At 47.4% G+C, this 26,751-nt stretch overlaps 1 protein-coding gene across 7 annotated transcripts in view; it reads right to left on the bottom strand.

Annotated features, from left to right (window-relative positions):
- Positions 1 to 26,751, bottom strand: part of REC114 (REC114 meiotic recombination protein) — a 1,622,368-nt gene that overhangs the window by 967,757 nt on the left and 627,860 nt on the right. For 6 of the 7 annotated variants that reach the window (XM_078685052.1, XM_078685055.1, XM_078685057.1 and 3 more), the window contains one exon: positions 22,282 to 22,371. The exons of the other annotated variant lie outside the window; for it this stretch is intronic. In XM_078685052.1, the coding sequence (XP_078541178.1) occupies positions 22,282 to 22,371 (90 nt within the window). The remainder of the gene's footprint in view (positions 1 to 22,281; positions 22,372 to 26,751) is intronic. 7 annotated transcript variants of the gene reach the window in all.

The following is a 26,751-nucleotide window of genomic DNA, read 5'->3' as shown; positions in this document are numbered from 1 at the left end:
AATCTGCCAGTACATTGGCTACTCCTGGAACATGCACCGCTGACAAGTTGATGTTGTGATTCAGAGGCCAATTCCAGATCTCTTGAGCCTGCTGGGACAACCGGGCTGATCTTGTGCCACCCTGCTTGTTCAGGTAATGCATGCTCGTTGTGTTGTCTGTTCGAATCAACACTGTCGAGCCTTCCAGTATCGCCTGAAAAGATTTCATGGCGAGGAAAATGGCCCTTAATTCCAATAGATTGATGTGCCATTTCTTTTGTTGTCTGTCCCATTTGCCACTGATCGTCATCCCTTGAAGGTGAGCGCCCCAACCTTCTAGCGAGGCATCCGTGGTTACGATGAATCTGGGGACCTCTGCGAGGAAAGCACAACCCACCTGCAGGTTGTGTTTCTGACTCCACCACAGGATTGTATTCTTCATTCGAGGTGTTAAGGCGATGATATCCTCGAAGGAACCTGATACCTGCACCCATTGGTGACTGAGTTCCTCTTGTAAGGGTCTCATCCTCAGACGACAGTTTGGAGTGAGGGGGATGCACGATGAGATCATCCCTAGGAAAGATTTGAATTTTCGAACAGAAATGCACTCTTTTCTGAGGAGTGCAGTCGCCATTTTTTGAGTCTTCTCCTGCCTTTCGCTTGAAATGAAGACCTGAACGAGCTTGGAATCCAGCGTCGCTCCTAGGAAAGACTTCCTTTGTGATGGTATCAGATCTGATTTCTCGAAGTTCACTGAGAAACCCAGGCTTTGAAGCAGGCAAAGGCATTTCTGTACATGTCTGCTTGTTGTGGCGTAGGAATTGGCCTTGATAAGGCAATCGTCCAGATATGGGTATATCTGAATACCCTGTAATCGTAAGTGGGCCGCTACAGGTGCCAACATCTTTGTGAATACCCTTGGGGCTGAACGTAGTCCAAAGGGAAGCACCTTGAATTGGAAATCCCTGCCAGCCACTCTGAACCTTAGGAACTTCCTGTGTCTGGGGAAAATGGGTACGTGGAAGTAAGCATCCTGAAGGTCGAGTGTTGCCATGTGGTCCCCTTCTGCTAAAAACTGGAGGATCTCTTGGAGTGTCAACATTCTGAACGTTAATTTTTTGATGTATTTGTTGAGGGCACGCAAATCGAGGATGGGGCGCCATTCCCCCGATTTTTTTGCGTATCAAGAAAAAACGAGAGTAAAAACCTTTTCCTCTCTGATGTTGAGGTACTCTCTCGATTGCCCCCTTTCGAATCATTGTATTGATTTGGATGAACAGCTCTTTGAGATGTGCTGGGGGCGGTCCCTTTGGGGGTGAATTTGGAGGGGTTTTTTACAAATTCTAATATGTGGCCCTTGGAAACCACATCCAGGACCCATTTGTCTGTGGTAATATTTGACCATTTTGAGCAATGTAGGGATATTCTTCCTCCAATTTGTTTCTGGCTGGGACAAAGTGGTGGCAGGATGTGAGTCTCACTTTTTGTTAGTGTTGTCTCTGCCCCGATATGTTGTTTTCCCTCGGGGCTGTGAATAATTATTTCTTCTCTGGCCATAAGGTTGTTGCTTATATGGCTGGTATCTCTGGGCATTTTGGTTGTTCGTATATGAACGCTGTTGGTAATATCCTCCTCTATTTGTGAAGTTACCTCTTCCTCTAGCACCACGAAAGGAAGATTTCCGATACTGCAGAGTACCCAACGATCGTGCAGTTTCTGTATCCTTCTTGATGGCCTGCAAAGCCTCATCCGCATGCGAGCCGAATAGGTACTCGCCATCATAAGCCATGTTCAGCACCTTGGCTTGCACCTCCTGCCTAAAGGATGTAGATTTCAACCATCCCTCTCTTCTAAGGACAGCAGCTCCTGCCAACTGTCTAAATCCTGTAGCTGCCACGTCCACTGCAGCATCAATGATCTCCGACGAAGCACACTCCCCTTCCTGCAGAATTTTTGTGGCTTCGGTACGGTCCGGTTCAGGCAGTTTTTGAATGTATGGCGATATGTCTGACCACATCTTCCTATTATACCTGCCGAGAATTGCCAACGAATTAGCAGCCCTAACTGTAGTCGCTGCAATAGTCGATACCTTTTTCCCAATGGTATCGAGTCGCCTCCCATCTCTGTCCGTAGGAGTAGAGAACTGAGATGATGGGTTCTTCGCTCTCTTTTGAGCTGCTTGCGCAATGACTGACTCCGTCTTGGCCTGGCCGATCAGGCAAGCAGGTGAAGAAGTTGGTGCCCTGTACTTCTTATCCACTCGCGGTAAAACCGCAGGTAAAGAATTTGGTGTGGCCATGATCTTTAGACCTTCTTTCCAAATGAAGTCTATAATTGGAATAGACCAACTTTGCCTCTGAGACCAACTCTTAAAGTCGTACAGGAAACATTCGTCCTGTTTAGCCTCCATGGTAATGAGAAATCTCTTAGTTGCTTTGTCCATAATCCTATGGAAATTTGCAATATCCACCGGTGGTGACTCAGCCTTTGGTTCTTCATCTGGAGCAGGTGTGTCAGCTTGATAATCTTCATACTCCGACGAGTCCGTTTTATCCAATTCCCCTTCTTCATGAGTTTCCTCATCAGTATTCTCATCCTCCGTTTGGTGGTAGGGCACTGGTGTGGATGGTCGGACATGCTCCGTTTCTTCTGTCATTGGAGCTCGAGGCCGTGGAGAAGAGATTTGTGATTCGCCTGACTCTGAAGGCGGGGAAACGGCGATAATAATCGCTCAACATATACTGCAAATTTTGGAAAAGCTCCATAGGCATTTGCATCCCTGGCGTTGGTTCAGTCTCCAACCTAGGCGGTGGCATCACTTGCTCCTCTTCCTCCTGATCCTTTACAAGTATAAGCAAATCAGATGGGCTCTTAGCTGCCTGATATAGTTCCTCACCAGACTCATCCTCTTCAGAATCCAAGAGCTTGTCTGGCATCTTTAGTGGCGACAAAGATGCAGACTGTGATGAACGCCTTTGTAATAGAGCCGCAGTGGTGGCTGGACATGGCAGCTGTATTACCTTGCTCCTTGCTGACCAGACTTGAAGATCTGTGCAAGATGACAGCTTCGGTGTTGTTGGATTCTCTTGAGCCACTGGTAATACTGCTTCTTGTGGCTTAGACTTCGACGTCAACGATGCACTCGTCGACGATAATTGCTCCGTCGACGACTGTGGCGGTTTAATCTTCGTCGACGAGATGGACGTCGTCACGAGATGGGACGAATCTGGACATGTACAAACGTCGGAGAGGACGCTGAGGCCATCACCATAGAAGGTTTTGGTGAGGAGAAAGTCACAGTAGAAGTCACTGCAGTGGCTGTCTGACAGGAAAACGGCAGAGTAGTCGCTGCCTTGGTTACAGGCCTCTGAGGTGACAATAAAGACGCAGTCTTTTTTTATTCTGTTGGCCTCACAGATTTCTCAGAGGATTTTTTCATTTTTGATGTAGAAGGTTCACTTCTGAGCTGAGCCTGTCTTGCCACCTTAGCCTTAGGAGTAGTCACATTACTCTCAGCCATCCTCTTCCTAGATCCCATAGAAGACCCTGAAGCCAAACTTCCTACCTCTGAGAGTGGCATATCCTTATCTTTAATCCGCTGTATCCACAGCAGCAAGCGACCCTCTCTGTCCCTGAGGGTCTTTGAAGGAAAGGTGCGACAAATCTTGCACTCCTTAGCCTGATGATCAGGGTACAAGCAGTAGATGCAGAGAGTATGCGGATCCTCCTTGAACAGTCTTGCCTTTCCACAGGATTCACAGGCCCTGAACAGGGACTTTGATTTAGACATGTTAGAAAGTGAAAACTTTCAAAAGTAGAGAAAAAACTGAGCAGAGCTCAGAGAGACTCCCTATCACACGACGTGCGGTAAAAAATCTGACAGCCTGGGTCTCTGGGGAGAGTATTCTGGTGGGAGCTGTGGCCTGATTGGCTGCAGTTTGGTCTATACATAATGACTTGGATAGTCACTAATGTGGAAGTTTTTTCCATGGTAGCTGGGGCTACTTTACTTCCTGGTTTAGTATAACTGTTATTTGCTATGTACAAATGGCATATTACTGCTTTTTTATGTACCGTGGGACTCCTACTCCGACGACGGGGAATGATTCAGGCATGTGAATCTATGAAAGACACCCCTAATACTGGAGAATCAGCCTTCACACCCAGAATCAAAATGCCTCAAGAAAGGTAACACATTGTCTGGAAATAGGGGAAGGAAGGAACAGGAATAGAGAGAAGGTACTAATGGTAACACATTCACCCATTGACGTTCTGGCTATGACTCCTTGGTTAAACAGGTACCCAGACCATACCACGGCTAGGATTTTACAAGAAGGTTTTTTGAATGGCTTTAGGAATCCGGCATTTGACTACACAGGGACACCAGAGTGTAAAAATCAGCTGTCTGTAAGGACCAATCCGGGGGTAACAGCAGCAAAAATTGCAAAAGAACTGCGCCTGTGTAGAATAGCAGGTCCTTTTGATCACATCCCTGTGCACAACTTAGTCTGCTCGCCCCTGGGGGTGGTCCTGAAGAAAGAGGAAGAGGAGTTCAGGTTGATTCATAATCTGTCAGCCCCTAGAGGCAATTCATTAAATGACGCCATCAACAAAGACATCTGTAGCATGAAATATGCCTCTTTTGACCAAGCAGTGGATATGATAAGGGTTCTGGGACCAGGGGCCTTGCTAGCCAAATCAGATACTGAATCCGCCTTCCGACTCCTGCCTGTACATCCTCTAGATCACCACCTTCTAGGCTTTTCATTCCATGGCAAATTCTTCATGGATAAGTGCATGCCCATGGGTTGTTCTGTTTCCTGTGCTTACTTTGAAAAATTCAGTTCATTTTTTGAATGGGTTTTGAGACAGGCAACGGGGCACCAATACGTCATGCATTATCTGGATGACTTTCTCTTTCTGGGGTCGGTGGGCTCCCAGGAATGCGCTTGGGCATTGCAGGAATTTGCGTGCTTTTGGGGTCCCTCTGGCCCCAGGGAAGACGGTGGGTCCAGCAACCACAATAGAATTTTTAGGCATTGAGTTGGACTCTGTACTGGGGTGTTTCAGGTTACCTAAAGAAAAAATATTGAAATTTAGAGCAGCACTCCAGCAATGTTTGGCAAAAGATACGGTAACCTTACATCAGCTACAGCAGACAGTTGGCCAGTTGAACTTTGCACTAAGGGTAATACCCATGGCAAGACCGTTCTCCCGTTCCTTCCCTCAGGCCATGACAGGACTACAGGAAAAACACCATCACAAAAGACTGTCGTCTGAGGTTCGCCATGCCGATTTGGATCGCATTTCTGGGGGTTTCAACGGCAGAGTAGTGTGGCCCGGTCCGCCCACTACTTCCGCTGAGTTAGGTTTATGGACTGACGCTGCGGGCAGTGTGGGATTTGGCGCCATACTCGGGAATGAATGGGTGGCACAACATTGGCCAGCGTGGTGGGTGGAGAGTGGTCTGACAGCCAATATAGGTTTCCTGGAACTCTTTCCCATCTGGGTTGCACTAACTCTTTGGCCTTATCATTTGCGTAATCAATCTGTGATTTTCTGGTCAGACAACATGACAGTGGTGGAATGCATCAACCAGCAGGCAGCACGGTGTAAAATGATCCTCCGCCTGTTGAAAGAGATAGTGCTGTTGTGTATGAAGCTGAACATACAGTTTAAGGCTAAACATGTCCCGGGGGTGCTGAATAATGTTGCTGACGCACTCTCTTGCTTCAAGATGCAGGTTTTCAGGGAACACCTACCGTCTGCAGAGGCGACACCAACACACTTCCCGGTAGTACTCTGGCAGATTGGTGCCCCCAGCTACAGAACCTCGTGGCAGCTAGCCTAGCGCCCAGGACCAGGAAGGCTTACGAAGGGGCGTTTTGGTCTTACTGTGCTTTTTTGGGGCAGTATTGGGCAGATAGCTGGCATAAGTCAGGGGCATTCCTCCAGTATTTAGACACTTTGAATAAAGAAAGGCGCTCTGCGGCGACAGCCAGGCGACATGTGGCAGCGGTTTCTTTCTTTGCACAGATCAAGGACACCAGGGACCCCATGAATAGTTTCATTGTAGGGAAGGCACTAAAGGGGTGGCGGCGCCTCCAGGGGGCCGCTCCGGACACGAGACAACCGATTGGCTTAGAGAGGCTGACATCACTGATAACAGCCCTGGGTGGCATTTGCAATTCAATAGGAGAGGCATTACTATTCAGAGCTGCCTTTGCACTGTCCTTTTATGGGGCATTTAGGGTGGGAGAACTGGTGGCGCGCAACAAACAGGATGTGCAAGGTGGGCTCCAGCTGGAGCATGCGAGGATACAGGACGACACTTTGCTAATAACCATTAAAAAATCAAAAACTGATCAGGAAGCCCGTGGCAAAGGGATAGTACTTCACAGGGCACAAGACAACCCATGCTGCCCAGTGATACACCTGGAAGCCTTCCTCCGACAGAGGAATAGTGCAGTAGGGGGGAACACTACTAATGCATGCTGACAGTACCCCGATTACCAGGTTCCAATTTAAAAGGGTATTGGCCATGGCGATCGACAGGACAGGTTTGGATCCAAAGGACTTTGGGAGTCATTCATTCAGAATAGGGGCTGCCACAGAGGCAACTGCTAGAGGGTTGCACAGCAACAGTGTGAAGATAATTGGAAGATGGTCTTCTAATTGTTACAAGCGCTATGTGCGGCTGCACATGTTTTGAGGGTGGCAATGCATTTTTAAACTGATGCATGTCCTGTTTGTTTGCTTACATTTCAGTGTCTCGAACCTGTCACGCAGGGGGGAATCTGCCGTCGGCGCATCACCAGCAAGATTCTGCACAACGGCGGCCACATACACAGGATAAGGGAGCACATGTTGTATGAGTCATTGGTCATTCCTATATATGGCATATGAAATCTGTTTTTCTTTCAGGTAATTACAAAGAGCTGAGCAGGATGGTTTCAGGGTTTCTTTCCATGGTAAAGGGGGTCTCTGCCTCAGTCAGTTTAGGGTTTTTGTTACAGATCTGTTGAGTAGACACAGTCCTCGACCCATGATAGTTAATTGCATTTTGGTGGGAACGATCTGATAAGTCTGGGTAGAAGGGTCTTGATGGAGGACATAATCTCTGAAGTAGGCTGGTTAGCTAAGGCATGCCGGGGCTGCACCATACTTTGGTCTCAGATGATACCCAGATTCAAATTGAGGGGGGGAGATTCTGTGAAAGCGTTGAATCACTCGGTAAGGAGGATCAACAATAAAATAAGAAAATTGTTCAGGTCCCCTCAGTTACAAAACATAGCGCATGGGTGAGTCAGGGGGGAACTGTGCTTCTTAAAAGACGGTGTCCACTTGACTAGGTTAGGTAACGAAATCCTATTGGAAAATGAAATGGCTTGGCTAGGGAGTGTCAGAGCTGGGCATGACCTTTCAGTGTAGGAGAGTAGGGGGGAGCCAGACAGTCGGTCAACTACGCTGGCCTGTGGCGGTAAGGTCATGAGTAAATTTAAGGTCCTTAGGGGGCGGCGCCATTCTTGAATGGGGTCGCCCAGGGGGAGGGACAAGTGGTCTATCCTAGAACTGAAGGGGCGGTACATCGGGTTGGCTGGTTGGGTGTGGGGGAGTCACGCTTTCTTTGGGCTGGTTGGCCACCCCGCACGGGCATAATGACGTCACTAAACTGCGCAGAGTGCAAGGGCCCCCCTTTAATGGAGTTAGTGGAGCGTATGGGGGTAACCGGGGTGGGGGGGGATATGTGGGGAGGAATACCATCGCGGTAAATGAGCCCTCTGCGCATGCGCACTCTTACGGGAGGGCGTGGCTAATTTGATAAGGATCTGACACCAGTTAGCGACCTTGCCGTAGGCCCAAATAGGATACGCAGAAAAGTAATTAATGTATGATTATGGTTCAGATGTTAAACTTGGATAGGAAATACCTTGTATTAGAAGTATGTTAAGGTAAGCCATCTGATATCTGTACATATTAATTGTAATCAAATGTCATGCTACGTTTTCTGCGTAAAAATTTGTTTATTTCAATTTTTATTTGATTTTATGTTTTAATAAATACGGCCGGGGGTTGTACGACCCCCGCCTCCAAAGAAAATCCTCTCTCATGTCCATCTTTAATAAATGTTGGTTAAACACAAGGCGGGAGAGAGGGATGTTCAGTAGTCCCTGGCCATAGAGAAAGGCGGGGGCCGTCATGGGCCCCGTCGCAAGTATGGCGCGGCACTAGCCCCACCTCCCCCCTAGCCTGCTCTCCATCGTGGGGCGCGCCCCACCGCATCATGCCGCGGTGGGCGCGCCTCATCATGGATTGGCCCAAAGGGTTCCCAAGTGACCCGGAAGCGATTGAATCGCTTCCAGTTCAATGGGGAGCAGAGATCAGGTTGGATAGAACCGGCCTGGCCAGTAGGGGGTTTAAAAGGCCAGGGACCGCGGGAGTCGGCCTCTTTTACCTACGCTCCCAGGTCTGCCCCCCCCAGCCTCTAGGAGACTGTAATCTTGTTCCTCACCCACCATCCCCTAAAAGCAGATATTGGTTATTGTATTATACGGTTGTTCACATGGTTTTTTCCCAATGTACATGGATAACAGGTGTGTAGTATGAGTATTTTGTTCCTCAGAACTTTTTCCCATTTGCAGGTCATCAATCGTCGTATTTATTGCTATTACTTGGTCAGGCGGTAAGGTCATGATTGGTGAGCAGTAAATTTAAGGTCCTTAGGGGGCGGTGCCATTCTTGAATGGGGTCGCCCAGGGGGAGGGACAAGTGGTCTCTCTTAGAACTCCAGGGGTAGTACATCCGGTTGGCTGAATGGGTGCGGGGGAGGGGGGAGTCACTCTTTCTTTGGGCTGGTTGGCCACCCCGCACGGGCACAATGAAGTCACTAAACGGTGCAGAGTGCAAGGGCCCCCTGTAATGGAGTTAATGGAGCGTATGGGGGTAACCGGGGAGGGGAAGTACCCTCTCGGTAAACGGGCCCTCTGCGCATGCACACTCCTACGGGAGGGCGTGGCTAATTTGATAAGGATCGGACACCAATTAGCGACCTTGCCATAGGCCAAAATAGGATACGCAGAAAAGTAATTAATGTATGATTATGGTTCGTATGTTAGACTTGGATAGGAAATACCTTGTATTAGAAGTATGTTAAGGTTAGCCATCTGATATCTGTACATATTAATTGTAATCAAATGTCATGCTATGTTTTCTGTGTAAAAATGTGTTTATTTCAATTTTTATTTGATTTTATGTTTTAATAAATACGGCCGGGGGTTGTACGACCCCCGCCTCCAAAGAAAATCCTCTCTCATGTCCATCTTTAATAAATGTTGGTTAAACACAAGGCGGGAGAGAGGGATGTTCAGTAGTCCCTGGCCATAGAGAAAGGCGGGGGCCATCATGGGCCCCGTCGCAAGTATGGCGCGGCACTAGCCCCACCTCCCCCCTAGCCTGCTCTCCATGGTGGGGCGCGCCCCACCGCATCATGCCGCGGCGGGCGCGCCTCATCATGGATTGGCCCAAAGGGTTCCCAAGTGACCCGGAAGCGATTGAATCGCTTCCAGTTCAATGGGGAGCAGAGATCAGGTTGGATAGAACCGGCCTGGCCAGTAGGGGGTTTAAAAGGCCGGGGACCTCGGGAGTCGGCCTCTTTTACCTACGCTCCCAGGTCTGCCCCCCCCCCAGCCTCTATTGTTAAATCTATGGTCAAGGGACAATCGATATTTGCCCGGCGGTATCGCCTCTTTAACCCACGAATTATTAATCAATGAAGAGGCAGGCACTGGAGACGGGAAGGCAGGAAACAAGGTTTATTCTCTCCGGAGGAGAACACATCAGTTCAGACAGCAGGTATCATCATGAGGTGCTCTACCCACATCTCTGAGGCCTGGCCTCTTATACACAGGTTTATTGCTTTATTACATACAACACATTCTTGGCAAGGCTTTGATATACGGAAAGACATTCTCGGAACCCCCGCTCCCAGCCCGTTCCCACACACATACACAGCAGAAGTCCCCACCCCGGTCACAACAGGTGATGATTATCGCGCAGCTGGACATTCCGCCGATTCACGGAATGTGGGGGGTTTGATCGGATCTCATAGGGAGGGGGCTTTGATCAACTCGAGGGTCCTTCAATGAGGGAAGCTTCCTACTGTACGGGGGGGGCAATAAACAGTATCCGCAGAGCTTAGGTGGTGGCCTGGGAACGAGGAAGACAAACGGGCACACAGGAAAAGGGGGCTTGCATCAAAGGACCTGGGACCAGGAAAGGAATGAAGGGAAGTGTCGCGCTGGGAACGGGATGGGGTTCTGAGGCAGGGCTGCGCTGAAGAGGGGTTTATGACCCAAGGCATGTGTGAGCGGGGGTTGTCAGAGTGTGGGCTTTGTGAGGGAGGAGGGCTATGCTGGGGGCCAGTGGCATGCAAAAGGGTTTGTTCTGATCGAGGCACCTAAAATGGCGGGTGCGCACGACAAAAAGTGTGGCATCAGGGGAAAAGGGCAAGATGGCGCAGATAATGTTTACCAGACCGTACTAATTTTCCACAGTCCTCCCTTTAACATATCCAAGACATCTTGCTGGCCTATTTCCAATTCATGTCGACTGTGGTGGTCATAGGAAAAGAAGTAGGTACCCAGGTGAAGGAGTTATAAACATTACATTTTAAAATCTTTCATCTTAGGAGGCGGGTCTATCAATAAAAAACTCATTGCAGGAAAGCCATAGTAATGCAATAACAGACAAAGATGATTCTGTAGTGAGAGCATTGGGTACATTTCATAGCTGCTTATAGTCGTTCGGAATGTAAATTGATAGGTCATTACACATGTGAGTTCTGTTCATGTTTGGTTGAAGCATAATTAATACAATGGTGGCTGGGAGAGAAATGAGACGTAGTAGAAACGATAATTGAGGGCGTCAATGTTCGAGGTTAATGAGTTCTCAGCATTCTTTGTCGTCTTTTGTTGGCGCTGTGGAGCACCGGCGGTGGAGCTACGGGTCCAGCTCTATTCTAGGTCCCGCGTTGCAGGGCACGACCTTTTCCTCGCGTTTCTGGTCAAAGAGGTCCTTTTCGCCCTGTGTCTTTTGAGTTGATTGTCAAAAAAAGGTTCAGATGGAAGAAGAGTGTGTAGTCCATAGGGTAGGTCGGAGAAAAGGGGGGGGGGTGGAGCTGGGCCAAATCGGGAACAGATCAGGGGGGCGGAAATTTCAGGTAGGCGGGCTCATGACCGAATTCAGAGAGCGGGGACTTTTCGGCACACGTTGAACATTGAGTAGGGGCATCAGGTCAGCCCTTTCCTCTCACTTTGACGGAAACAGTGCCTCGTCCTGCAACTCCTTTCTGTCGCGGTCTCGCCTTGGCCAATGTCGCAGATGTTCCACGATCTGTAGTCAGGCCACGTGCTCCCACATCCGGTCCTTCTTTCCTCCGACAGTCGTACCCTTAAATGAGTTTGAAAAGACAGTCTTTAGAGAATTGGCAGAGGAAGGTAATCACATAAGTCTATTTCTCTCCCAGCTCCAGGCAAAAAATGGAAACGTCCGTTATATTAGGGTTCGCAACTAACATATAAATGATTGATGATGGGCCTGCTGGATTTACTATAACTTTCCTTCACTGTTATTTCTTTGGTGTTTGTTGGTCGTGGGACGAGATCTGGCACCTTTTATTTCATTACAGTTACGTCAGTTCTTTTGACGGAGACCCACCTTCTTAATACGAGCCTTACGAAGCTATACCGTTCTCCAGGGCTTTACATTTAAAAAGGGTGCTGTGGGCTATCACCATGGTCTGACAGGTATCTTGCTGAGGGACGAACATAGGCTAAACATTTTTCATTCTATCAATGCATCCTGCCTAAACATTTTCGCTTTCAACAGGGTTCATTGCAATGATTTCTTCGCTTCGGTGTAATTTTTAACTTCGTAAAACATCATTCTGGTTCCTACGTAACCTCTTACGGCCTGACTACTTAATTAGAAAAGACAGAGGTCTTATGGGAAACAACTAGGGACATAGAAAACTGTGGTAAGGGCGTAAGTAGACCCATCTCTTATGACCGGGGGTGAGGGACAGTTTTATAACCCTCGTCTGGGGCAGCTGATACGAAACAGGGGGCGTTCCGGGAACATGAGGATGTTTCGATCACCTTTACTGTTTGGGTATTGCGACAATTCGGGACGGGGAAGGTCGATCTGAGGCATCTTTTTATAACACAGGAGCCGCTGACATGTAGTTCCCTTATTTCGGGTCAGATTAGGGAACCTCAGTCGTCTTACCTGTCCTTTCTCTAATGGCCAAATCTCGGTTTCATCAATTTTTAGCAGAAAGGAGAGGTAGTGACACGGCGTCAGGGTGATTTTTTTATTTAGGATAAATTTTGAGCAAATACTTGTGGTATTTGGAGCCAATTGGGTGGTGCACTAGGGGTGGCGGTTTGCCAATTTAGGTGCTGGTCATTCGGAAGAGCGAGAGAGAGAGAGCGAGAGAGAGAGCGAGAGAGAGAGAGAGAGAGAGAGAGAGAGCGAGAGAGCGAGAGAGCGAGAGAGCGAGAGAGCGAGAGAGCGAGAGAGCGAGAGAGCGAGAGAGAGAGAGAGAGAGAGAGAGAGAGAGAGAGAGAGAGAGAGAGAGAGAGAGAGAGATGTGCGACAACAGGCTAAATAGTACACGTGCAACATGGGGAGTGACCGTGCATTAAGATAGGCTATTCAGCGCGTTATATAACATAAGACATTACGGGTCTGTGTTAGAATTTTGAAAGCATGCAGTTTGGGATGGACGAGCATTAGGCCGGGTACAGGGGACATACATCGAGTAAAAGGGGCACCATTGTGTCGCATTTCTTGCATTCTCGGTCTTTTAACCAGTTAAGTCAACGCATCAGTCATACACAAACATCATCTCATAGTTTCGGACATACGTGACAGGCGTCCATTCACGCAACACGGATTAAGGGTGATCGCTTTCATCATGTCATACAATTTATTGGCTCTTTTGGTACAAGAGCAGTTTGTGTGTGTGTTTAGGTGCCACCAGGCAGTGTTAGTCCGCTTCGTGTATCAGACATGGCGAGGCTTCAGATCTTCACCATACCTTGGTCGTGATTCCGATGTGGCCTGCAGGGGGGGGAAAAAAGAGGGGAGGGGAGGGGGACAACATTCGAGCATATCAAAAGCACGGGTACGAAGGTCTTTTACTTACCTCATACTCGTCTTATCTCCTCGGGATAGAATCCCTGGGGTTGTGGTTTCTGGAGCCAAGGGGGGGGGGCAGTGTGTCCTTATAGGCTGTGAGTAGGAAAACGTTAGAGAATCAGAAGCACTTAGCGCGAGGTTTCTAGTTGGTAGGTGGACTTAGCTATCGGGGTCCTTAAATCTCTTCCAACGCTGTGATGTTCTAAGGTTTATCAGCTCTTCGGTCAACTCTGTTCCCTAGTACCTTTGAGTGTCGTATCTTTATAATATTCTATCATTTACATCGTTTCACTTTACCCACCCTTTATGTTCCATTTTTTTTTACACCATTTCGCCTTACCCAACCCCAGAAATCGAGGTCTTTCTCCATGCGCGAGTCCCTGAGTCAGTCGCATATTTGACGGCAGAGTGTCGTGTCTTAGATTCGATCCTCCATCCGGGGCTGGGCGACCATCTTCTATTAACCTTAAAGAGAGAGCAGAGTAGGGTGCACAGAAAAGAAAAACTCTCCCGCCGATCCCACATTTTAAATAAAGCATGCAATACCCGTTCATAGTTTCGAAAACCTTTATTTGCACAATCGTTCAGCATGTTGATAGGACAGTGTGATCGGGGTTGGCTGGATACGGCAATGGCTAAAGTGCGTAAGGTATAGGGGGGGGGGCTATCTTGTAGGATTAAAAACATGTTTAAAAAAGGTTCATTCATTCATTCGCAGTGAACTAAAAACGTCTATCGAATAGTTGAGGGACCAAGGGGCATTCATTTCATAATTGGAAACACAGTTGGACTAGTTGTAATCAAATTCCTATAGGTATACTATGGGAGTGTGTCATAAGCGAGGTTACATGTCAGATATGATAATATCATAATGAATCGTACATTGAAAAACATTTTTCACGAGGTCCTTTTACATGTTCGTCGAGTGAATCCTTCCTCTTTTCCGTCAGTGTACAAAGGATCATAACATATCTCGGAACATCGAGTCCTTTTTTTAGCGAAAGAAAACACCACGAGGCGTTCGTAAGTTCCTATTGTTACCGGCGCCATTTTGGGCGGGGCCGGGTTAGTCCGGAAGTAGTATCAAGGAAAAAATGTTTCCTACAACCGGCAGTTGGACCAGAGTCCTTTTCGGCAGTTCGAGAATTCATGCTAACAGAAGGAGTGACTATGTCATGCTTATTTCGTTAGCGATCAAGGCAGTTGTTCCTCACCGGAAGCCTGCAGGGGCCGAGGGCTCCTGGGACCTTTGTAGAATCTTCAAGGCTGTGGGGGTGCTGTCGGAGGTGGGGGCTCGTGCCCCGGTGGGCAAGCGCCCGAGTTACATTGCTGTTCAAAGTTACTCTAGCGGCCGAGACCCGCCTTCCAGGGGGCCCAGACGCCATTTTGAGGCCTGCAGCAGCCGCCCTTCGTCGAGTCTGCAAGAGTGGAAGAGACCTTTTGGATTGAACCCATGTCCAGTGCTGCGGAAGTATGGCCACCTGCGGTGCATGTTCGGTGCTGTGCGGGTATTGGCGCAGCCGTTGCATGTTCGGTGCTGCGCAAGTATCGGCACCGTTGCATGTTCGGTGCTGCGCAAGTATTGGCACCGTTGCATGTTCGGTGCTGCGCAGGTATTGGCACCACCGCCTGGCTGGAGGAGTTCGGCGCTGGGCAACCTCCTATCCGTGGAGGTGGGAGAGGCTCGTCCGCGTCGCCTCTCCCTCCCAGCCCGACCTGGACTAATTTTCGCGGAGGTATGTACAAGACATCCCTCCCTCCAGAGTTGTCGCAGCCATTATTCAAGAAAGAAGTGGCGCCTGGCGTGTTGCTGCCGCCATTACGGAGGAGAAAAGGAAAAAATGTCCCGTCCGTCTCTGGGCCGGGCTTCCGGTGGATGTCGGCCGGACGCCCCTTGCTCTGGCCCCATGAACGGGTTCCTTGGCTCATCGGCTGCAGCCGGATCCAGTTGGCCCCAGTCCCCGGCCATTGGTGGCCGGACCGGGGGAGCATGTGGCGGGACTATCTGCAACTCTCACGTGCCACCGTGGCCGGACTGGGGGAGAGAGAGAGGGGGGGGTCGAGGACATAGACATTCCCCCCCCTACAACTCTCCGGTGTGGTCAAGGTGATCCCCTGGCTGGGTCCCGCTGGCCCTTGTCTCTCCTCCGGCTCCACCCTATGTTACGATTTCCTGGCCGACTGTTGACAGCAGGACCCGCCTTATATGGGTTGCTGCCGGCTGGGCGTAGCCGTAACCCTGCCCTACTTTGGAAGGTTCCAGAATGGGGGGGGCGCGAATGTTCTGCTGACTTTCATTTTCTAGTTTACCATTCTTGCTCCAAACGTTTTCTGTTGTTAGGGCATTGATAGGTGTTATTATTACGTACTGTTATTTGTTTCTTGTTCGTCATGTTAAATAAAAGTTCAAGTTCATCAGTGGCCTGCAGATTTCATTTTTCCATTCCTTTCTTTCCAGGTTGTTTCATGCTAAAGCTTCTGTAAACAGAAGTTTAAGTAACACGGTAACACAGGCAGAGGGATGACGCAGATTCATGCATCACGTACACACAAATTCAGACGGGGAGACAGTACAAATATTATATAAAAAGACCCAAGACAAACATAAAACAGTTATTGGCTACAATTATCTTATTTCTATATGCTGCGCATACTTTTTGTTAGAGCAATGGGGCAGGCTTTAGTTATATGCCTAAAAGGATGCGGAAGAAAGGAGGTAGTAGGTTTTCAGACATTGGCAATATCCCTAGTCCTCTCGGCGAAGGATACTTGTGTAACCCTTACCTCGAAATACCCTAAACTTTTCCCTACTTGGCTAAACGTAAGGTTGCTTGATCATGTGTGTACATTATTCTTTCGGGTTTCTTCGGGGGTTGTCGTCTGTCAATTTAGAGCTAGACTGGGTTTTCCCGTCTTATCGTTGTTTTTGATCTATGAGGACTCGAACATGTCGCTGAAATTGGCCTGGCGAAATCTGTGCCATCGGGCATAATCGAACGTGGTGGTTCTATCTGGCCTGTCCATGTCAGTCTGATTCATCTTTGTCTCGCGCCTTTTCCCTTTCTGCCGGCCTGTTATTCCTGTCGGTCCTCTGCTCCTACTCACGTTCAGTAGAGTCGGGCATTGGGCTTTCCAGTGCCCGGCATATCTACAAAAAGCACATTGGTTTTGCCCTAAGTCTGGCCGTCCTGTGCGTAGTGTCGGGGGATTACTTTCGGGACGTTGTGTCCTGGGGTCGTCCTGTCGATACGTTCCTTTACCTGCTCTGCCCTCGTCTTTTTTCTTTCGTTGCATTGCTTCTTTGCGCCACATACCGAGGCAGTGGAGCATAATAGGCGTTGTCTTATTATCACGAAGGGCTATTTCTAACGTTTCTATTTTATCAAGATCGAAGGATCCTATCAGTGGCCACTGTTTCTCTTGATTTTCTTTGGTATACCTGTGCCACAGTTTACTATAGGCTATGGTAACTAATCCATAGTTTATGAACATGTCTTTATTAGGGGTGCCTTCCAGCGGAGCTAGATGATCCACCTCTAATAAACGGTCCGGGCTGAACCAGCTATCGACCAGTGGGGAGAAGACAGACATGACAGCTCACGACGAGGGACAAAAAGTCAGCACTGCCTATCTTATCACTGTGTGCAAAGACTAGACAGAATATTTCTATTCTACGTTGTTTGCAGGCAGTGAATACCTCATGAACCAATATCAAAACAATAAATAAACGACCAGTGGGGAGAATAAGTAGATCCGCAAAGGTCTGCGTCCTCTACCCTTTCACTATCTGCAAAGGGGAACCTGTTCTTTCCTGTTTGTAGACAGATAATCTCCAGAAAACAATCCGCGAACAGTAGTTCGAGGCCAAAAAACCGTTAATCAGTGTGGGAGGGGGAAATCTCCCGAAAATAATTTGTGAACAAATGAACAATCAGTGGGGGAGAAAGATAGGCACGCTGGCTGCTTTACTTATCCTTCACTGTTTGCAAAGAGAAAGAGCCTACTGTTTCTTCGTGTGCAGACAGTGAATCTCCAAATAGGTCAACAAAGAGTAATACTAGTATTTTCTGAACAATTAAACAATTATTTCGTGTTTCGTCGTGTCTACACGACCTTACCCGGACCGTATGGACAGTTTCTTGTCTTCCGAATCCAGCGCCCGATCGTCCTCTTTTCTTTGTGTTCCTCGCGGCACTCCTGATGGTTCCCAGTCAGGACCGTAGATCACTCGGGAGAGGTCTGTTCGGAACCAGTGAAGTTCGGATGATCGGCTGCCAGACGAGGGTCTATTGGGCAAGAGCTCTCCCGATCGTTGCAGTCGTTCACTCTGTCGTCAGGACCTCTCCCACTGGATCCACGAGTCGCTGATGGGCCCCACGCTTGGGACGCCAATTGTTAAATCTATGGTCAAGGGACAATCGATATTTGCCCGGCGGTATCGCCTCTTTAACCCATGAATTATTAATCAATGAAGAGGCAGGCACTGGAGACGGGAAGGCAGGAAACAAGGTTTATTCTCTCCGGAGGAGAACACATCAGTTCAGACAGCAGGTATCATCATGAGGTGCTCTACCCACATCTCTGAGGCCTGGCCTCTTATACACAGGTTTATTGCTTTATTACATACAACACATTCTTGGCAAGGCTTTGATATACGGAAAGACATTCTCGGAACCCCCGCTCCCAGCCCGTTCCCACACACATACACAGCAGAAGTCCCCACCCCGGTCACAACAGGTGATGATTATCGCGCAGCTGGACATTCCGCCGATTCACGGAATGTGGGGGGTTTGATCGGATCTCATAGGGAGGGGGCTTTGATCAACTCGAGGGTCCTTCAATGAGGGAAGCTTCCTACTGTACGGGGGGGGCAATAAACAGTATCCGCAGAGCTTAGGTGGTGGCCTGGGAACGAGGAAGACAAACGGGCACACAGGAAAAGGGGGCTTGCATCAAAGGACCTGGGACCAGGAAAGGAATGAAGGGAAGTGTCGCGCTGGGAACGGGATGGGGTTCTGAGGCAGGGCTGCGCTGAAGAGGGGTTTATGACCCAAGGCATGTGTGAGCGGGGGTTGTCAGAGTGTGGGCTTTGTGAGGGAGAAGGGCTATGCTGGGGGCCAGTGGCATGCAAAAGGGTTTGTTCTGATCGAGGCACCTAAAATGGCGGGTGCGCACGACAAAAAGTGTGGCATCAGGGGAAAAGGGCAAGATGGCGCAGATAATGTTTACCAGACCGTACTAATTTTCCACACTAGGAGACTGTAATCTTGTTCCTCACCCACCATCCCCTAAAAGCAGATTAGTTTAAACGTAGCAAATAAAATCAAATGGCTCAATAATTTAAAGAGGCTTGTTAAATCAATAGGTCTAGAAGAGAGTTGGATTTCGCAACTGCCACCCCCAAAGGCAATTGTCAAAAAACTTAATTGGGATTGGGTTGTTGCCAAAGAACACAGGAATCCAAACTGGGGTCACCTAACTAGTACCTTCCTTGATCACAAGCCCCTTAGGAAGTTAGAGCCCTTTTTGGATTTTATCCAGGTCCCACGTGATAGAACACTGTTTTTGAAACTCCGATATGGTATTCTACTCCTTAACACATTCAAGGCAGGTTGGAAGGGATATAGAGGAACAGAGCAGAAATGCCCAGGCTGTCCCTGTCCAAAAGAATCGTTGGGCCACTTCCTATTTGCATGTGTAGCCTACAAAATACCTAGAGGAAGGTGGTTGAAACCTGTTTGTAGGAACCTAGGGGTGAGGGATCATAGATTAGCTATGCGTATTTTTTTAACAGATGTTTCTTCAATGCATATGGTCTGTGGGGTGGCTAAATTTGTGGCGAATGCTTGGTTCATTAGATCAAAACTCGTACCCATTGTCTGAATTGTTTCATGATTATGATTTGTTTTACGTACAGTTATTATGGATTTATTATGGATACTGTATATGTACTTTTATGAAATTTTGTTTCGAATAAAGTATTTTCAAGGATATTGGTTATTGTATTATAAGGTTGTTCACATGGTTTTTTCCCAATGTACATGGATAACAGGTGTGTAGTATGAGTATTTTGTTCCTCAGAACTTTTTCCCATTTGCAGGTCATCAATCGTCGTATTTATTGCTATTCCTTGGTCAGGCGGTAAGGTCATGATTGGTGAGCAGTAAATTTAAGGTCCTTAAGGGGCGGTGCCATTCTTGAATGGGGTCGCCCAGGGGGAGGGACAAGTGGTCTCTCCTAGAACTCCAGGGGTAGTACATCCGGTTGGCTGAATGGGTATTTTAAGAGTGGATAAAATAAAAATTAAGCTGGGTGGAGGTAGGAAGGGCAAAGCAGCACACAAGAGAGAGAGCAAACAACATGGAGCTAATGCAGGTGAGGCAGTAGGAGTTTAGGAGAGGTAAGCAAGCAGCACATGAGGGAGACAACTAGAAAAGAGATGCACTCTCATTGATATCTGAACAAAAATAAAACAAGCATTGAAAATGCAATAGGTCTCGCATTTGATTAAATTAAAGCCATTTTCTTTGCTAATGGTATTGTATAGCAAAGCAATTGGCTTTAACTTAATGAAAGGCAAGACCTTTATGCTGCCACAGCCAGGGGCCACAGGGCCAGACCCTGCCACAGCCTGGGACCGAGGGCCAGACCCTGCCACAGCCAGGGGCCGATGGCCAGACGCTGCCACAGCCAGGGGCCGAGGGCCAGACGCTGCCACAGCCAGGGGCCGAGGGCCAGACGCTGCCACAGCCAGGGGCTGAGTACCAGACCCTGCCACAGCCAGGGGCTGAGGGCCAAATTCTGCCACAGCCAGCGGCCGAGGGCCATTTGCTCCTGAAGCCAGGAGTTCAGAGCTCGGTCCAGCTTAAACCAGAGATGCAGGTTTGCCTGCTTTACTCCATCCTCAATATTTTTCATGAATATGTAATTGGTACATGTAACATAGGTAGCTCTCACCCTGAGTAACCGTAGGAGCTTTACAGACTGTCCCTGTTACTCTAAATTTCTCATGTAACGCTCTCTGCTGTATTGTAAAGCGCTCCGACACCTCTCTGGGTGATGTCGGCGCTATAAATACTTTCTCTGGCTCCCTTGCTGCACCTCCCTCCCCTCCCACCCCCTTCAGGGTGCCCCCTCCGGCCCTCTGTCCCCGTCTATACCCCCGCTTGTGGTCTACAAGAGAGGGGTTGTATCCTTTGCAAGCAAATAGTACAGACAGAGCCTGCTGTGCAAGCAAAGGGGTGCAGATTAAACAAAACCGGTAGAGGAGCAAGGGGTGAGGCGGGGACGACAGGGAGAGTTGGGGGGTGGTTACTCAGTGGGACAGAATAGAGGGAACAGCAGGATACGGCTCTACCCCAGGGCAGCACCGGCCGTTCTAGGAATACCTTGGGCTTACTTGGGAGAGGGGGCTGGAGGTGTGTGTGGGGGGTGGAGGGTGGGGGGTGAAGGGGGATCACTGACTCCAGCAGTGACCGAGGGAGCGTGATCAGGCAGGAAGCGGCGGGGCGATTAATTATCGACCGCAGAAGTATTGAAGGCTGAGATGGCCCTGGAAAGACTCAAAACCGTGGGCTGCAACTTGAATTACACACTATGAACTACATGTGGCAGTGGATGTCCTTTGACCCTTTAAAATTGAGCTAGACGGACAAGAGTTACACAAATTTCCTCTGAGGTGCACCCCCCAAAATCATAATGAATTGGAGTTGTTTTCCTGCTGACGTTATGTAGCTGGAATTCCCATTGACTACTGATGTTTTTATTTACTTTACAACCTGTCTGCGATGGGTCTTCTGTTTTGCACTTTTTGCACAGCAGCAATGTGAGCGCCTCAGTATTGTGGGATTGATAGGAACGACCATGTATGCCGCACACACGCCATACAGACTTGAGGGTGCTTTTCATTCCAACAAGCCTGTGCGTGCCTTAAAAAACCAGCACCGCCTCTCCCCTACCTCCTCCACCGCCGAAGAAGGCGCAGGAATGCCTGCAAAAATGCGAAAGAAAAAAAAAATTTGTCCGGAAACGCGATAAATAATCCCGCCCCTCCCGGACTGGTGACCTGACTCATGGTTGCCATGGCGATATTTCAGAGAATACGCTTGCGACACCGTAAGTCACGTCACCGAGTCCTCAAAAGGTGGGATCACAGCCGGACAATTCATCCAAACAGGGGCGTTGTCCAATGACAGGCCTCCATTTCGCGAGGCCGGCCAATGGCAGAAGGGGCGTGGTTTCATGCCCCTTCTTGTTTACAAGAACTCTCGCCTGCAGCAGCACATGTGCTGCAACGCCGGCTTCGACCTAAAAAGTAGTTCCCTAATTTTGAGCAAGTGAAAGGATATAAGCCAGCCAATCAAAAAGATTGTAAATAGGCAGCTCCAGGGGAGTGGCACACAAAAGGGAAGGCAAGTCAAATTAAGGCTATCAAATTAGTGACAATAAAACCAGCTTATAGTAAGGGACAAGCTGTAAGCCCACTGTAAATCTTTGGTAAGCCCATACTGGGTCTTTTGCAACCAGTCACCTTGTACTGTTAGGTGAGCGACACCTAAAAAAATATCTCTTCTGCTCAAATGACTTTCAGGCCAAGTCATCAATTTCTTTTGTCATACAGTAAGGCCATGAGGCAACCTAAGGATTTTATCCCCCATTTAACAGATATCTGATGTAAAGTAAGTTCTTTTAGGTGGGTATTTGAGTTACATGAACAATATAAAAGGGATAACGATGAAAGTTGACGGCAATAAAATCCAAATAAATCATCAAAATACTACAAACATTGTATGTTCCATAAACGTGCGACAGAGACAGACGAATATACAAATAACTAGTAAATACTAGAGGATTCGATGTTGGTGTGACATTTTCTAGCAGGTAGTGCTCAGGGGCTCATACAGAAGACAACATTTGTGTTTTGACGAGTTGGGTTAATAATTGTATTAGCAGAGGTAGTTTGTCTTGGACCTTATTACGAGTGGACCATTAATAACGATGGCCAGTTATGGTAATTACATGGGTGGACAGGCAAATTACGTGGATTTTAACAGACCTCTCATAACCAAGGACAACGGACTAGACTGCAAGCTATAAACTTACCAGCAAAGTTGGCCCTTGGGAAATGAAGAAATGGCCCGATGCTACGATGTTAAGTGTGAGGCTACCTGTTTCCTCATTTGCCTCGAAAACCTTTAAAAAGCAGGAATGAAGGAAGAAAAGCGAGGATCAGAACAAAACAGTGATATTTTTAGATCGTATAAACGTCGACAAAAAACAACTACAAAATCTATTTACATCCATCTTTTTATACAAAACTCAAATTCAGATTAGCATTCCAGCACATTATAAGGATAACGTCCATCTCAATTTCCAACTTTCACTATATTCAATCACAATTTTGGTGTTTTATCTACAGATGTATCTGACGTTCTCAAGCTTGTAAAGATTTTAAATAAGCACATTCGCTGTGTGTCACTGCGGATGCATGCAGGAGTTATGAATCCACTTAGAGGGGGACATTTTCTATTAGAAACACGTCAAACCCACAGTGGGAGTTGATCATGTCTTCTCATGGACTTACGTTTCATCGCTGAAAATGTTATTTATTACGTCCTCAGTCCATACACATATTTGAAGATAAACCTCCTACCTCAATACACCACTGTCACACTCTGTACATTGTCTAATTGAGTGTCCCGCTGATCTGCATGTGGGCGCAAACTTCCGTTGTGCCTGAATCGGGATTTTGATTTGTAAGAAAATTCCATTCTTAGTGGGTGTTTGTTTGCTCGCATAATTTGGTAGGTAAAGCTAGTGCAAATTGTGCACGCACATTCCATGTTTGCCAAATGGAGAAAATGATGTGTTAAAAGAATGCCTGAATCTCATTAAACGCAAATTGCAAACTTGTTATGTATCGACCATCATTCTTGGTATTTGCTACACATGACTGCAGGGCTCTTGTAAAGTGGCCCAAAGTGTTTATCAATATTGATAAATTTTCTATTAGGTCATATCTCCCCTACTCTTGTCCTCACTGGAGGGGGGATAGTTATGAAAGCGAGGCGGTGTTAAATAGGTTTGAAACAAAACCATCAGTAGATACTCCTTTCTTCCAACATAGAAGGCAAAGATGCATTATTTTAAAAAAAAGATTTTTTATTTTGGTTTTTTGTTTCAATAAACAAACAACGTAAATAGTGTAAACACAATAGGAGGTGGGCACATACAGGCAGCTCCCCTCTCAGGACCAGTTCAAGGCTGCAACAGCACTGTACAGTAGGAAATAGGACATTGACTTCACAGCTGAACAATACATGTACAAATGTTTTCAGGTAACATCCTCAGTCACTATGGTAGGATATTGTATTCCATAATGATTAAAACAACACCCCAGACTTTACAAAACTTTCATGGGCAACCTCTGCTTTTAATAAGTAACCTTTTCCGCCACCATGTAGAGATCCATCCATGACCTCCACTCCCTCATAGCCAGGTCCTCCCTCTCCACCCCCAGAGTTTTGCAACATCACATTTGGCCACCACCGGCCCCAAGTTACAAAAGAGTTTAATTCTTGGTATAACTACATCGCCCAGGACCCCCACCAAACCATATTTGGGCTCAAGAGGAATGCATTTCTCCAGCACTTTACTAAGCTCGCCCACGACTAGCATACAGTACTCCTGAATGGCACTGCAGCTCCAAAGCTGCATAAATGTACCCCAAGTCTCCCCTCATTTCAAACAAACCAGGCCTGCGGCCCTCCCCATAGGGTGTAGACATTCCCTGTCATAATAAACTTGATTCCGAATCCTGATTTAAGTTAAGCGCAGTCTGGACTTTATGGCGACATCCCTAAAGTGCATCAGGGCTGCCTTCCAAATATAACATAACATATGTAAGTGTAAGATGCACTTTCACCCCCAAAGGGGCATCTTGGCTCTGAATAACAGATGTTCATTGTTACCGAAATCAATGGTACACGTTTTATTGACCTCAGGATGAATGAAAGGCTGAGTGTACCCGCTGGGAATTGAACCTGTGACCATGAGGTCAAACACAGGCCCCTACAGTGGATGCATCAGTCTACTAAGTCACCAATCCCAATCAATGTCCTCAGGTTCTCCCATATATCTTACCCCCAGCTGGGCCTCAGCCTGACCAGTGTGTCAGGAATGTTGCTGCTGATGGTTTTAGAAGTAAAGGAGCAATCCCACCTTTGTAAGGGTTGCATTTGAGGGTCTTAACCGCTATCATAGAATGACCCCCTATCCCAATGTAAGATCCGTAGGTTTCCCTCAATCCTAGTGAATCTGGCTTAGCGCACTGGGTAAGATGTATTTCCAAAGGCATAGGCATAGAACAATTTGGGGAAGAATATTTTAAAAACAGCCGCCCTCCCATTCAGAGTGAGGGGCAGGGCACGCCACCATTCCGCCTCTTCCTGGAGCTTGGAGACTACTCGGCCCAGGTTCCTGGACAGGTACATTTCCATACGAGAGGTCACAAATATGCCTAGATATTGGAATCCAGTTGTTTCCAACTGGAGCGTTCGGGGGAGATTGGTTGGGTCTAGGGGCTCAAAGTACCGATCGGTTCTAGTTAATGCAGTACCCAGAATGAGCGACGCAGTGATGGAGCAAGGTTGCACACGTAAAGTGAATTGCTTGGATAAAGACCTCTCAAAATAATATTAATGTACTAACTAATGTGATGTATTCCTATAGGTTCTGTATCGATCCCCCTATTCCTGACCCTATTCTGGTTAACAAACTAACAAGTTAACTAGCAGCCATCCCATGAGGCAGAAAACCCCCATGATGCAGGAACCGTTATCTGATAAAGCCACACTACGGCACAGGAGCGTGTTATCTGATTAGGTCATAACGCTTGCCATCTAATTAGACAAGCGATATTCCTCCAGCCCCTGATAAGGCATACGGAGTTCTCAAAACAAATCAAACCTATGACACCTTGGGAAAAACCCTGCGGCCATTGTTTTGATTTCACCGAGAACTTCAGCAAAAGAATGTGCTAACGACCTGGTCGTATGACATCCTTATTGACGTATCTATGTCCATCCTTACGTCAATCTCGGCACCTTAAAGGTATAAATATTACCGATATTGCCCTATGCAAACACACGCGGTGGTGACGAGGACGGAGCAGCCAGACTTGCCGAAGCCCAGAGCAGAGCAGACCCCGCTGGCGCAGCCCCGCCTTCCTGACGCGCTGAGAACGAGAAGCCGTTTTTCTCCTGCCGAGAAATCCAGCTCCGGCGCTTCCGGGTAGCCCTCGCAGGCAGCCTGGAATATCGAGACCAGAGACGAGAGATACCATCCCTCATCCATCCTAGATTCCAGGTACAGAACTGAATAACCCCTTGCAGAGAATTCTTTAGTCAGTCACTTGGCAAAACAAACTTAACTTAAACTGTAACTTTCTATTCCCGCCCACGCATTAGACTTAGGTCAGGTACACTGGGTAGGCGTAGTTAGAAACACCAGTTGAGTACGATTAGTCAAATGTATATGTGTATGTAATATATCTTATTCATTTTAAACCTTCATATGGCCTAGAAACCATATCAATGTTTTTACAGTATTATTTTATACTTCTGCTTTTAATGTATGCACTTTACTTAACCATAAGTATTGCAATAATATCGATCCATTTCTCTTGTACGAGAAAAGAGACTGATCAATAAATAACATCTTTTATTGAACACGCCCGTCTCTTCCTTTTCTCTACAATCTGATGAGACTAAGAATGCACGTACTGACTGAGTAAAATAAATGGCCTTTGGTTTTCACACGACTCTCGAGATACACTCTTGATTAGGGGAGAGCAAAGTTGTCATGTTCTATGGTTGTCAGAAACTAAATCCCTTCTTGTCTATCCAGGGAGGCTCAACTCCTCCTTGCCTATTCGAGAAAGTTTCTAGTGAACTCTGAGCTAGCTGGCAAACCCAAAACTTTAAGTCTAATATCGACAGTAGTAGACCTAGTTAACGTCTGGTCTAGGCCTATACTATTGAAGGTATTATTCCAATGCGCAGAGCCTATTGGGATAATAGGAACTACACTACATGGCGCCCAACGTGTTTGGAAGGGCGATAAAATTAACGTAAGACATTTAGAGTAACTCAGTCGTGCTTTCTCACTCAGACCCCTTTTCCCATAATACTCCAAAGACGTCTGGAGTGGGTGAAAGGTAATATCCGCCAAACCTCGCAGGAGGAAACTCCTATGTATGGTACTTGGTCTAGTCAACGTTGAAGGATAAACCGTTCCAAAATATTGTGCATCTAATCTTTGTTTCCATAAGAAACCTGATCTGCAAACAAACAAAATAACCTTCTGGACAGTACAATGTCAGACAGTGAAGGAGAAAGAGAGGCAGTTAGATTAGCAACTGAACTCGCAGCAGCTGATGCTGCACTGCTAGACGCAGACCAGGATATAATACTCATCCCGGTCATTAAGAGGAAATCTATAACTTTAAAACTTATAGAAAATGGACTGACACCTAGAGGTGGTACAGTCATATTCGTAATTGAGGCACACGAA

This window comes from Lissotriton helveticus, chromosome 3_2 (genome assembly GCF_964261635.1).
Source record: "Lissotriton helveticus chromosome 3_2, aLisHel1.1, whole genome shotgun sequence".
Classification (NCBI taxonomy): Eukaryota; Metazoa; Chordata; class Amphibia; order Caudata; family Salamandridae; genus Lissotriton; species Lissotriton helveticus.
Note: the sequence above shows the minus strand (reverse complement) of the source record. Positions and strands in the feature narration are given on the sequence as shown.